This window comes from Rhinichthys klamathensis, unplaced genomic scaffold (genome assembly GCF_029890125.1).
Source record: "Rhinichthys klamathensis goyatoka isolate OS25496 unplaced genomic scaffold, OSU_Roscu_1.1 h1tg000330l_1, whole genome shotgun sequence".
NCBI lineage: Eukaryota > Metazoa > Chordata > Actinopteri > Cypriniformes > Leuciscidae > Rhinichthys > Rhinichthys klamathensis.
In genome coordinates this window covers 2,051,294-2,064,209 of record NW_026606845.1, presented here as the reverse complement: position 1 = coordinate 2,064,209, position 12,916 = coordinate 2,051,294, and the positions used below count along the sequence as shown (strand labels likewise).

The 12,916-nt window shown below is 37.9% G+C and overlaps 1 protein-coding gene across 1 annotated transcript; it reads right to left on the bottom strand.

Annotated features, from left to right (window-relative positions):
* Positions 1–2,863: 2,863 nt before the first annotated feature.
* LOC130105848 (B-cell receptor CD22-like) lies at positions 2,864–7,452 on the bottom strand. The gene is made up of 8 exons (XM_056272050.1): positions 7,394–7,452; positions 4,659–5,003; positions 4,312–4,560; positions 3,970–4,224; positions 3,624–3,866; positions 3,441–3,543; positions 3,322–3,367; positions 2,864–3,101 (listed from the first exon to the last, which is right to left on the bottom strand). The coding sequence occupies exons 1-8, from the start codon at positions 7,446–7,448 to the stop codon at positions 3,060–3,062; spliced, it is 1,338 nt and encodes a 445-aa protein (XP_056128025.1). The 5' UTR covers positions 7,449–7,452; the 3' UTR covers positions 2,864–3,059.
* Positions 7,453–12,916: the final 5,464 nt, after the last annotated feature.

Below are 12,916 nucleotides of genomic sequence, written 5' to 3'. Positions count from 1 at the left end.
GCCTGTGAAGAGACGACTCAACGCCTGCGAAGAGACGACTCAACGTCGGCGATATGTTATCCCCTTAATATTACATGATTAACTAAATGTATTTTTTCCAGGTACTCTCTGATATGCACTTACTGTAAAGCTTCTTTGAAACCCTATGATTGTTAGCCAGAGGAGAACTGGCCCCTGACTAGCCTGGGTTCTCCCAAGGTTTTTTTCTCCATCCAATCTGATGGAGTTTTGGTTCCTTGCCACTGTCGCCTTGCTTTTGGCTTGCTTAGTTGGGGATATTTAATATTCAACAATATTATTGAACTGTGTTGTACTACTTTCATGTTATCACTGTGAAGCTGCTTTGATGCAATCTGTATTGTGAAAAGTGCTATATAAATAAATGTGACTTGACTTGACATTATTCATGTCCCTAAAGGTTACAGTTTTCCTAATTTTTTAATTAAGGCATTAAGATTTTTTTATTCCTCTTTTTAGTCAACTTTAGCATGGGTGTGTTCTCTTCTAATTCTAAGCAGTGTGTGTGTGTGTGTATATATATATATATTATAGGCTATATATATATATATAGCCTATAATTAAAAAGCTATTTTAACCAGAAAAATCTACAATGCATGTCCAAAGTCGTGCAGCCATATAGTTGCTCTCAGAGTTGTATAAAGTAGAAGTAGAAGTACAGAAAAAGTAGAAATCCTGCCATGTGTTTATTCCAGCCATGAACTGATTGACAGTTGATTTCAGTTGATTTCTGTCTCCTGACTGAAAAACTGCTAATAAGCAAATCCAGGTGATTGGAACAAAATACTGAGGCGGACTTTTACTTTCTGAACCTGGACTTTACTCCTCTGAAGAGAACAGAAAAAGAAACGAGCAGAAACACAAGAACTACAACTGACTTCAGACACAGTCTTGAAAAGACAGAAAAGAAGACATTCAATCTCTGAAGATCTCAGCAGAGGAGGATTAAACAACTCCACAAACAGCATTACCAGCTTCACTTATTACTAACCAGACTGACTTTATTTCTGTCAGACTTCTACAGAAGATTTTATTGAGAATTAACAGAGGTTTCATTTCAACAGAGGAATCACTGAAGGAGAAAATCGTAATTGGTATGTTACCGTTATAGAGATCAGTGTTTGCTTTAGTTGCTCTCTTGACCCTTACATGATTAACTTCAGATCTTTGATTGGCTGCTGTACCTTAGTTCAAACAGCCAGATGAACAAAGAGAAAAGGTCGCATAATGGTGTTTGATGTTTTGAACATTATAATTATATCGCAATCATATAACCTGAGTAGAGCCTAATTAACGAGTTAAATTTATTTGATTGATTATAGCAGCACGGTCCTTGATAATCATAATATTTGTAACTTTAACAATGTAATTCAAATCTTTTCTTAAAATTTAATCACATACAAAGTTTATTTTTTATTTTTTTTAAGACATGAAGAATCAGCCTGTGAATCTCAATAATGGTGACAATTATAAAGCATTTTGCAGTGTATTCTGGATGCCACCAATCAAAACTCATTCATGGCTCCCATCATGCATTGCTGCATTAATAAATAATGAGCTTATGTTCAGCCGTTGTTAAGATTCATACGCTGATTGTTGATGTCTGTGTGTATCATCATAATTTTTTTTTTTTTTTTCTCATGTTTGTTAAAGTCTACTAACTTATTGTTATAATATTGCTGGATGTCATGATGCAGTTACAGGTTGTTGTTTTTTTATAATAATTTGTCAAAATAATTATTAAATTCAAATACCACAGTGAATCAGGCTTTTTCATGATGATTACAAAACCATCACCAGGTAACCTTCATCACCTGATCCCGTTCGATTTTGTTACTGTATATGTGTTTGACAAACACACTGTCACAGCAGTCATAAGAGATCAAATATTTAATATGAGTAAAGAGCCTGGCTAATGGAAACACTAATCACTGTTATGGTGACTTCAAATGAAACTGAGTTAAACCTCTGTTAAAAAAAAATATAAACTTCTGTAGAAGTCTGACAGAAATAAAGTCAGTCTGGTTAGTAATAAGTGAAGCTGGTAATGCTGTTTGTGGAGTTGTTTAATCCTCCTCTGCTGAGATATTCAGATTTAATGTCTTCTCTTCAGTTGATTTCATCTAAGACTGTGTCGTCTCTTTTTCTGTTCTCTTCAGAGGAGTAAAGTCCAGGTTCAGAAAGTAAAAGTCCGCCTCAGTATTTTGTTCCAATCACCTGGATTTGCTTATTAGCAGTTTTTCAGTCAGGAGACAGAAATCAACTGAAATCAACTGTCAATCAGTTCATGGCTGGAAGTAAGACATGGCAGAATTTCTACTTTCTACTTCTACTTTATACAACTCTGTTTTCAAGTTTGTCTGCGAGCAATGAGTGGGCCGGCCAATTTTATCATGTTTCGTCTTGACGTCACAACGAAAAGGAAAATGACTCATTGGAAAAAAACCATTCATTAAATTGATTCCAAAACGATTTATTTGAGAGACAATAACTTTTTTTTACGGTGAACTTTCATATATAAAACTTTGCAGGATGTTTTTGTTCACTTAGATCTGTGTTACACACTACATGAAAGGTAATTTTCAAAATTCCATAATAGCTGCCCTTTAATGTCTTCTAAATATTCTGGCCGATTTTTCTCCTTCTGATGATCCTAAGTGAAGTCCCGATTATCTTGATGACAGATTATCAGATTTTCTCGTGGTGTGGGGTGTGTCAAATGTGACCGGATCTCAACATGTTGAATATTTATAATCAGAAATCCTGATGTGTGGGGGCAAAACATGAAAATACATAAAAATGTATGCATTCAAATACTGATAAGAAGTATATTTTTGCTTTCTAAGCTTGTGCCTAAAACTGAAGACCAAAAATACTGAAAAAGAGTATTATATATGTAAGATTACACAATTAAACATACATTACATCAGTCTATAGCACACAATAGCAGTCATTTTCTCACAAAGGGTCAAAGGGAACAAATGAGGGTCAATCCCTGTCAATCATATGTGGCTCCGCCCACAGAGCCCAGGATTGGTTCTTTATACAAGAGCCGTATATGTGTCTTCATTGGGTTCAGAGATCTATAGGAGCGATAGAAGGATTTACATCAGAAAATAGAGAAGTCAATATAAGCTAAATGTATAGCATACTATTTTTTTTTAATCGACTCATTTGAGTCATTTGTTTCTGAATCGGACTGTTTGTTCCTGCATGCAGATCATGAAGACACATGATTACAGATGACAGATGATCGATTGATTTTCTGCTTTTTTAAAGTCATGTTGTGTTTGGATGATTTACCTCTTTCACTGTGATATTTTCATTTTTAATACTCCTTTGTTTCTTTCTGAAAAAATGACAGAAATTAAAAGCACATGGGCGACTATATTAATATTATCAAAGTTGTTTGTGGTTCTCACATTATAAACAGGATGACGATGATAATGATGATGACGAGGATGAATATTGCTCCACATTCCACTGTGATCCCAAAAACTTGATGCCATCTAGATCTGTGATGCACTGAAAGAGTGAAACATTATCAGCTCAGATTAACAGTCCAGACTGAAGAAAGTTATAGGTTTGCTCTTACAAAGCTTCACCTGTGACAGTTACAGCGTCTGATCTCTGAGATCCATGTTGATTGTGAGCCTGACAGTAGAAGCGTCCACTCTGTAGTGCACTGAAACTCTGTCCAGATCCAACAGCTGAGGTTTCATTCTCCTTAAACCAGCTGAAGTTCAGAGCAGGAGGGTTTGAGTCACTGATGCAGTTCAGAGTCACTGAATCTCCCTCCACTATTACACCAGATGGACTGATGGACACTGAGATGTTCCTGGGAGGATCTAAAACAGACAAACATTGATATCATTAACAATCATATTAAACTTGAAATCACATATGTTTAGAGGATTTAATGTCACAGTTACTGAACCATCATTAACTCACACATGATGTTTAAAGTCACATTATCAGAGTATTTCTCTCCATGTTTATTGATGGACTTGCACTTGTATTCTCCACTGTCATCAGAGCTGATCTTTGAGATGTTGTAGATTCTTCCAGATCCTACAATCGTTCCTCCTTTAAACCAGTGGATTTCTGCAGGAGGGTTTGAGTCACTGATGCAGTTCAGAGTCACTGAATCTCCCTCCACTATTACACCAGATGGACTGATGGACACTGAGACGCTCTTTGGAGGGTCTAAAAGGGACAAAAATTAAAACCTCAAATCATCTCATTCAAACTTAATCTCCAGTTTTTTAAAAGACTAAGTGAATCTGCTCTCACACATGACATTGAGCTGAACATCAGGAGAGACGTGAGTGTGTCCGTCTACAGCACAGCTATATCTGCCTGAATCCTCTCTTCTGACTGACTGCAGCAGGAGTTCATTGTTTCTGTCTCTTCTCTCAGTTAATGGCTGTGAGTTTCTGTACCAGATGAATGTTGCTCTGTCAGTCAGAGCGCAGCTGCTTTTACATGTCAGACTGACTGAATCTCCCTCTGTCACTCTCTCAGGAGACTCCACCTGAAGATCTGAACACAACACACACATTATATCTAGTGCTGCTGTCATACACTGATTATTATTCAACATAATGCACAGAAGAAGAGATAAACCTCACCAAAGTCACCTGTAACAGTAAGATTCACTCCTGGAACACCAATCCATTTTCCTTCTGTTATATCAGTGATGAATCTGAAATAGTACATGTGTGAATCCTTCTGTGTCACATGACTCAGTCTGACGGTGCAGTTCTGCTGTTGATCTCCCAGATACTGAAGCCTCTGACTGTATTCAGTGTCATTAGACAGATCTGGAAACTCAACACCCTTTATAAACTCTTTTGTCCAGAACGCTTCCTTGATCTGATGTCCAGTAGGGTATGTATAAGAGCATCTCATTATCACTGTTGAGTCCTTTAGTGCACAGATGTGTGAAGGACTGTAACTCACACTCCAATCATCACTAGAAACCCCTGAAACAGAAATCATCCAGATGAAAATGTTGTTTTATCAGTCACCCTGATCTTGTGGAAAAGGTGCTTTTATTTACTATATAAACACATATCCACAAAATACTGAAATGAAAGTGAAATGAACATAAAAATGAAGTGCAGTCAGAACTCAACAGAAATTCTCCAGTAGTGGTCAGAGCTGATGTACAGTTTAATTATTACCCCTACAGTGTTAGAATCAGTATTTCATCACTACGACCCCCTGAAACAGATTCATAATAAAGACATTAGCAGTCGCTTCTACAATTACTGAAATAAGTCTACTGACTAAAGTAAGAAGATGAGCAGAGGGTGATGAAGTAGAAGAGCAAAAATGAGATTTGCCATGAGGGATGCTGTACATCCTTACTGGACAAAAATATATTTATGGTTTATATTAAATGCCCAGTCAACACATTGATCTCACAGTGATCCCCTACATATGATCACAATGTGAGATCACAGTGAGCTAAAAGTGTATCCTCATTGGACATGGACTCCAACATCGCTCAGATGTCAAATTTTGTTTGAAAATTAAAATCAGGTTGACGTGTAAACATCTGATGTTAGGCTCCAACTGGTAACAGCATTACCAGCTTCATTTATTAATAACCAGATTTACTTGTGGAAAAGTTTGTTTTTAGATTAACAGGGGTTTAAATGTTGATTATTTATTGAAATGAATAGTTTGGTTTGATGTCCCCATTATGGTGATCGGTGTTTGTTTTAGTTGGGCAGTTTGACTCTTGATGATTTAATGGTAGGGATGGTTGACGTGAAACAGTCGTTCCGAAGCTTTGCGAGATCCCGAAGCGCAGATGTTTTGAAACACTGATTCGAAGCGTGAGTCAAAACACCCATGTCACGTGACTGTGGCCAAACGAAGCCTCGAAATGTTTCACTAAGTGTTTCATCAGGTGTGATCCGCCGAATCAGCGTTTGATTGACACGGTCGGGAACAGACCACACAATCGCACATCTGTAGAAAAGTGAAATCAAACGCATATTGACGGGTTTTTGTGAGAGGAGTTTGATTTTGAGATAGCGGATTTTTGGTGATATAGTGACATTTATAGTGCGACTTGTTTAGTTATATTTAGGCTTACATTAAAATGTACACAACACATTGACTGATAGGTTAGACACACAGAGTATACATATAGTGACACATTAATAGATACATAGATATAAATATATATAGACAGCTAGATTAATAGATAGATACATATAGATAGATTAAAGATAGGCTATAAATACATAGACAGATTATAGATTATAGTCTGTGTTATGTAATCTGATTCATGTAATATATACTTCATATATGCCGTCAGTTTAGCATTTGTTACTAATTGCTGTTTTCATTTTTATTCAGAGCCAGAAATGTCATCAACATCAACATCAACACCAGTAGAAACACATTACAGTTTATGGGAACTTTTTGATACTCGTATCCATCAAACCCAGATGATACACAATGCTACAGCTGATGCCACAGTGGAAGTGAAAAAGTACATCAACGATGCGTATTTGCCCAGAACTCATGATCCACTAACTTACTGGAAAGAGAGAGCAGTAATATTTCCTCATTTATGTATTAGCTAAAAAATATCTTTGCATGCCAGCAACAAGTGTCCCTTGTAAGAGGATTTTTTCAAAGGCTGGAGAAATTATCTGTAAAAAAAGAAGTAGGCTGAGTCCTTCCACAGCAGAGAAATTAATATTTTTGAATAAAAATATGTAAAAAAAAGTGAGACATTGTGGCTTGATTTATTTTATTAATATTCATTTTGCAGGACCAAAATAACATTATGCACAGTGAGGAGCCTATAGGTTACAAGATTCACATATTAGAAAAGTACAATATAAAAAAAAAAAAAAAAAAATTCATGGCTCCTCAAGGTTGTTTCAGATCAACACCTGCAAGTGACCACTAGGTGTCACCGTGGAGACGGGTGTCGGATTGATTCAAGTAGAGACATCCACAAAGTATTTGTAGTTTAATAAACACAAATAAATTATCAGTCTATCATTGTCCTGACACTGTTATGTTTTTAGCAACTTACAAATTTGATTAAAACATCAATGATAAATCTAAAGTAATCGTTTTCCTCGTTTAATGACATTGTATAGTGTAAATACATTGTCATCACATTTTTCAATAAATGAAAAGCAGCAATTTCTTAGGTATTTTTCAATATATTATAATATGTAACAATATATTGACACAATATATTATTATTCCATATATTATATCGATCAAAAATATATGAAAATAAATGGAAAATACTGAAACACTTTGAATATGATATTAGTAATATTATGTTGATCAGTGAATATAAAAGTGAAGTGTTGCTGTAACATCAGTCACTTACCGTGAATCATGATCAGAAATATCAGAGGAAGAGCCATTATGACTGACATCACCATAGCAACACCTGCGACAACCAATAAACAATCAGATACATACTTACAATGAATATTATGTAAATGTATATCTCTCTACATTACAGTTTTTTTAATTTACAGTTTTTCTCAGTCGCTTTGGTACATTTCTCGAATCAACCTCAACATTTGCAAAACATTAAGTGTATTTCTCAAAACAATGCGTGCAAATAGCAAAACACCATGTATTACCTGCAAAAGCCAGTCTCTTGCTCAAAATCCTTAGTTCATCTCTCAAAAGTTAATATCTGTGTCAATGAACAGAATGACTTGTGTCGTTGTGTACGAATAACACAGTGAAACTGCTCAGTCATGTCGTCAATATAACAGTGTCCTCCGGAGAGATGTTCTGATGTAAACTATGGATGAAGTTTTGATGATGATTATTGTAAATTGTAGGTTAAATTAGTGTATGTGGGAGTCGGACTGCAAGAGACTGGACAGGATTAACATTTACGCTTTTACTGTTTGTACTGTAATTTGTAATGACAGACCGTGCCATTGCGATACAGAAAGGAAAAGACAGCAAAAGAAAAACAATCAAAAATCAAAAGTAGAAATGTGAACATATGACAATCTCCTCAGGGAAAACTGTACATGCATATTGTGAAAACTTTTTGATGTAATGCCTAAATGTTGTAACAAACTTATTCTAAAAACGGACAAAGCAAAGAAAAATACTATATAATGTAATAAAGACACAAGCCAAGAAAAGCAGAGGCGTCGACCAGGAAAATCTGGAACAATTCAACACTGTAACCCCCCTAAACATAATTCAGTGACATCATCAGCCGCTTCTACAAATGAGTGAAGATTTACTGCACAAATAATAAAATCCACTGAGAACTATTTAAACAATATTAGTTTGATATTAGCTATACCTTATCCATGTGTGTGTTCCTTCTGTTTTCCTGTGTGAAACTAAAAGTAAAACAGAGCTCTGCAGGTTTCCTGCTGATTTACAGGAAAAGACATCAGGAGTCTCTCTCTCTCTCTCTCTCTCTCTCTCTCTCTCTCTCTCTCTCTCTCTCTCTCTCTCTCTCTCTCTCTCTCTCTCTCTCTCTCTCTCTCGGGAATTCTGGGAGTTTGCACGTGCGAGAGTGGTGGGGGTGAAGACTGAGTGGTGGATTTTCACTTATATTTCTTTTTTTTTTTTTATTCCCCATTTCATCTTGTTTCTGCATGGTTTGGTAAGTGTTTATTTGTTGTTGTTGCTGTTAAGGCGGAGGGATGGCGTCTCAGGCTGAGGCGCTGTCCTTACGCAATGGATTCAGGTGTGTGCCTCCTGATGGGGTAATGGTGGAGGATGTGCTTGTTGCGACTGGGGAAGCGGTAGGCCATGAACATATTTCTTCTGCCTCTCGTATGAATAAGGCTGTTGTAGTTTTTTTGAAAGCACAGAATCTTGTCAATCAGATAATCGGAAATGGCCTTATTATTAATGATGATTTAGTGCAAGTCACTCCACTCTATGCAGCTTCTTCCAAAATCACGATTTCAAATGTGCCACCGTTTATAACTAATGAACATGCTTTTATCCGGCTCTAAAACACGTGATGTTGTTCAGGAGAAATGTCAACATGGTTTTGGATTCTCCGGAGCGAACGCTGGATATATCTTTTCGTGTTAAACATGAGGGGAAAACATATATGGTTTACGCAACAACGGGTAATATGAAGTGTTTTGAATGCGGTGACGTTGGGCACAAACGACATGCGTGCCCACATAAAGAACGCGAAGTTGAAGGCAATGTTTTGGGATCAGAGATTGATGTTACTTCTCAACGAGTGCCTACCCAAGAAGTTCGGGGTGAGATTGAAGATCCTCCTGAGGTAGGAGTTTTAGAAATAAGTGTAACTGCTCCCGAGAATATTCAAACAAATAGCGAAGTGAGAACAACAGTGATCGAGTCTGATCTTAGTGATATTGCGATTGTTGAACGGAGAAAATGCTGAAACACTGAATGTTGAAAATGTCTTGCTTTCTGTACCAAGTACGAGCGGTATACAGTCTAGGTTTTGCAAGCGTGTTGAGGAGTTGAGCTGCAACAAAGAATCCAATAAGAGTGGCATGGATGAAACTTTGTTAGATGAGAATACATCTATACATGATATTGACTTATGTTCACAGGGAGATTCTATGTGCAGTGGTGAGTTGGACTCTCAAGAGTTCTCACAAGATGATTCCTCATTGTATACTTTAGAGGAGATTAATGCTTTTCTGGATGACACTTTTGGGAAGCAAGTTAATGTGATAGATTTTTTTCCAGATATTGAGAAGTTTGAGAAGTCCGTTTCAGTACATCAAAAGAATGTGAGTCTTGAGAGCTTAAGCGAAAAGAAAAGGTTTCGTTTGAAGAAACATGTAACGACAATTAGAAAATATAGAAATGTGGAAAAAAAGAGAACGTTAAAGGCTTTGTTTTAGTTAACCATTCCATGCATCACATGGTGTCTCTTTTCTTAATGCTGCTTTTATCTGTCTTTTTCCTTTATAGAGCAGAAAAAATTGCATGTTATTTATCTTCAAGAGACACACACTGTAAAAATTAAAACGAATGAATATGTTAAATCTAATCAATTAAAATGAGGCAACAGATTACAAGCAATATTATTAATTAAATTTAACTAATTAGAATTGAGTAATAATTAACCAAATTAATTCCTTAAAAGTTAATAATTTAAAATGAGTAAAATTTACAATTTTTTTTAAACAAAAATATCGGAGTAACAGACTGACGTCAAAGATGAATTAAGAACTCTTTTTTTTAATTACCAATATTGAAGACACCTGATGTTAACAAGCAGAATCACTGAAGGAGAAAAACGTTATTTTAAGTCACCATTATGGAGATCAGTGTGTGTTTTAGTTGGGCTCTTGACCATTAAATCATTAACTTTAGATTTTGTTTGGCTGATGTACGTGAGTTATAACAGCCAGATGAACAAATAGAAAAGGTGATCTGATGGTACTGGTTATGTTGTAACATAATCATTATTTCACAATCATTTGACCTGAATCACTGAACTCTCGTAGTTTGCAAAGTAAAGGTTCAATTGCTATACTATATAGCTGTCCTGATAAAGGGCACCCCTGTCTTATGCCCCTTGTTACAGAAATTGGACGGCTCAGTCCACCCCCTACCTTAACAATACAAGAAGCCCCTGCATACAACAATTTCACCCATTTTAAAAAAAACCTTCCCCAAACCCAAATACATTCAATACATTAAAGAGATAGTTATGGTCGACACGATCAAACGCTTTTTCTTGGTCCAGGGAAATTAAACCCATTTCTGTTTTAGAAACTCTGCAAATGTCCAAAACATCCCGTATCAAAAACAAATTGTCCGATATTGTCCTTTCTGGAACACAATATGTTTGATCACTGTGTACTATTAGATGGAGATACTTTTTAAGCCTATTTGAAAGGCATTTGGATAAAATCTTGTATTCAGTAGTCAATAGGGCGACTGGTCTCCAATTCTTCAAAAGAGACAAATCCCCCTTCTTCGGCAACAATGACAAAACAGCCCGTTGACAGGACACAGGCAACACATCATCCTTGTTACATACACAAAAAACTTCAAAAAGATCCCGTCCAAAGCAATGCCAAAAATGTCTATAAAATTCAGGTTGCAAACCGTCAATGCCTGGAGATTTTCCTGAACAGTCCTAACTTTACTGTAGGGGCAAGCAGGGGACGCTTGCTGCTGTCTTTTTTTTTAATCCATTGCTGATATGCTACTTAGCTAGCTACCATAGACTGTCAGTTGCTTACGCGCGCAATTTCATGACGCAGGAGGGGGGCGGGTGCGGTGGAGACGCGAGCGGCAGGCGGAGTTTCAGTGGAGTTGGTGATTGGATGAGAGAAGTTGACCAATGTAAGCTGTCCGGCCTCCTCCTACTCCTACCACTCCTCCTCCTCCTACCACTCCTACTCCTCCTACTCCTACCACTCCTCCTCCTCATCCTACCACTCCTCCTCCTACCACTCCTCCTCCTCCTACCACTCCTCCTCCTCCTCCTACCACTCCTACTCCTCCTACTCCTACCACTCCTACTCCTCCTCCTACCACTCCTCCTCCTCCTCCTCCTACCACTCCTCCTCCTCATCCTACCACTCCTCCTCCTCCTACCACTCCTCCTCCTCCTCCTCCTACCACTCCTCCTCCTCCTACCACTCCTTCTCCTATCACTCCTCCTCCTACCACCACTCCTCCTCCTCCTACCACTCCTCCTCCTCCTCCTACCACTCCTCCTCCTCCTCCTACCACTCCTCCTCCTCCCACCACTCCTTCTCCTATCACTCCTCCTCCTACCACCACTCCTCCTCCTCCTCCTACCACTCCTCCTCCTCCTTCCACCACTCCTCCTCCTCCTACCACTCCTCCTCCTCCTCCTACCACTCCTCCTCCTCGTCCTCCCACCACTCCTCCCCCTACCACTCCTCCTCCTACCACCACTCCTCCTCCTCCTCCTACTCCTCCTACCACCACTCCTCCTCCTCCTCCTACCACTCCTCCTCCTCCTCCTCCTACCACTCCTCCTCCTCCTCCTACCACTCCTCCTCCTCCTCCTCCTCCCACCACTCCTCCTCCTACCACCACTCCTCCTCCTCCTCCTACCACTCCTCCTCCTCTTTCCACCACTCCTCCTCCTCCCACCACTCCTCCTCCTCCTCCTCCCACCACTCATCCCCCTACCACTCCTCCTCCTACCACCACTCCTCCTCCTCCTACCACTCTTCCTCCTCATCCTCCTACCACCACTCCTCCTTGATCTTCATCTTTGTTGTTAAACACATGAAAACCTCCCGAACACTGATCAACTACTGACCGCAGTGTTTTACATTTATGCAGATATCTCTCTTATTTGCTCATGTAACTGATCTCCGAGAGTAAAGAGCACTATTGTGTGTTTTAAGAGCTTTGCTCCAACATTATTCTGGATCCATTTCACTCTGTTATGTTTAATGTGTTGTTGGGATTTAAAGTGTTTCTGAGGAGTGTTGTCTGGGTTTTGTGGGTCCCCATTGTGCTGAAGAGCCTGTGCTTCAGGCCAGGAGAAGAATAAGAAACACTGATGATATGTTGCTTGCTGCTTTATTTAACAGGCAGAAAACCTTTTTTTTTTTTTTTTTCTATGATGCCAATAACTTATTTTAAAAGTTGATGTTTATTTTATTTATTCAGTTAAGTTTTAATTCAATTTTTAATTCAATTTTTAATACATACATGTATAAAGTATCATTATCCCAACACTCTTTTGTATGCTTTTATATTAAAAACTAACTTTGAGTAAAACATCCTTGAGAAATGTAAGGCAATCATTTCCCACATGTTTTCTAAGTACACTCAACTAATGACATTTTACAGTGTACATATAATGTACATATATTTTTCAATACATGATATATGAAAAGCAGCAATTCCTTATGTATTATTCAATATA

Excerpts from the sequence above, each read along its gene's own strand:
- LOC130105848 (XM_056272050.1), bottom strand. The coding sequence starts at position 7,448 with ATGGTGATGTCAGTCATAATGGCTCTTCCTCTGATATTTCTGATCATG. Across the intron at positions 5,004-7,393 it reads ATTTCTGATCATGATTCACG|GGGTTTCTAGTGATGATTGG; the intron begins GTAAGTGACTGA and ends TTTCTGTTTCAG. Across the intron at positions 3,544-3,623 it reads AGACGCTGTAACTGTCACAG|TGCATCACAGATCTAGATGG; the intron begins GTGAAGCTTTGT and ends TCACTCTTTCAG.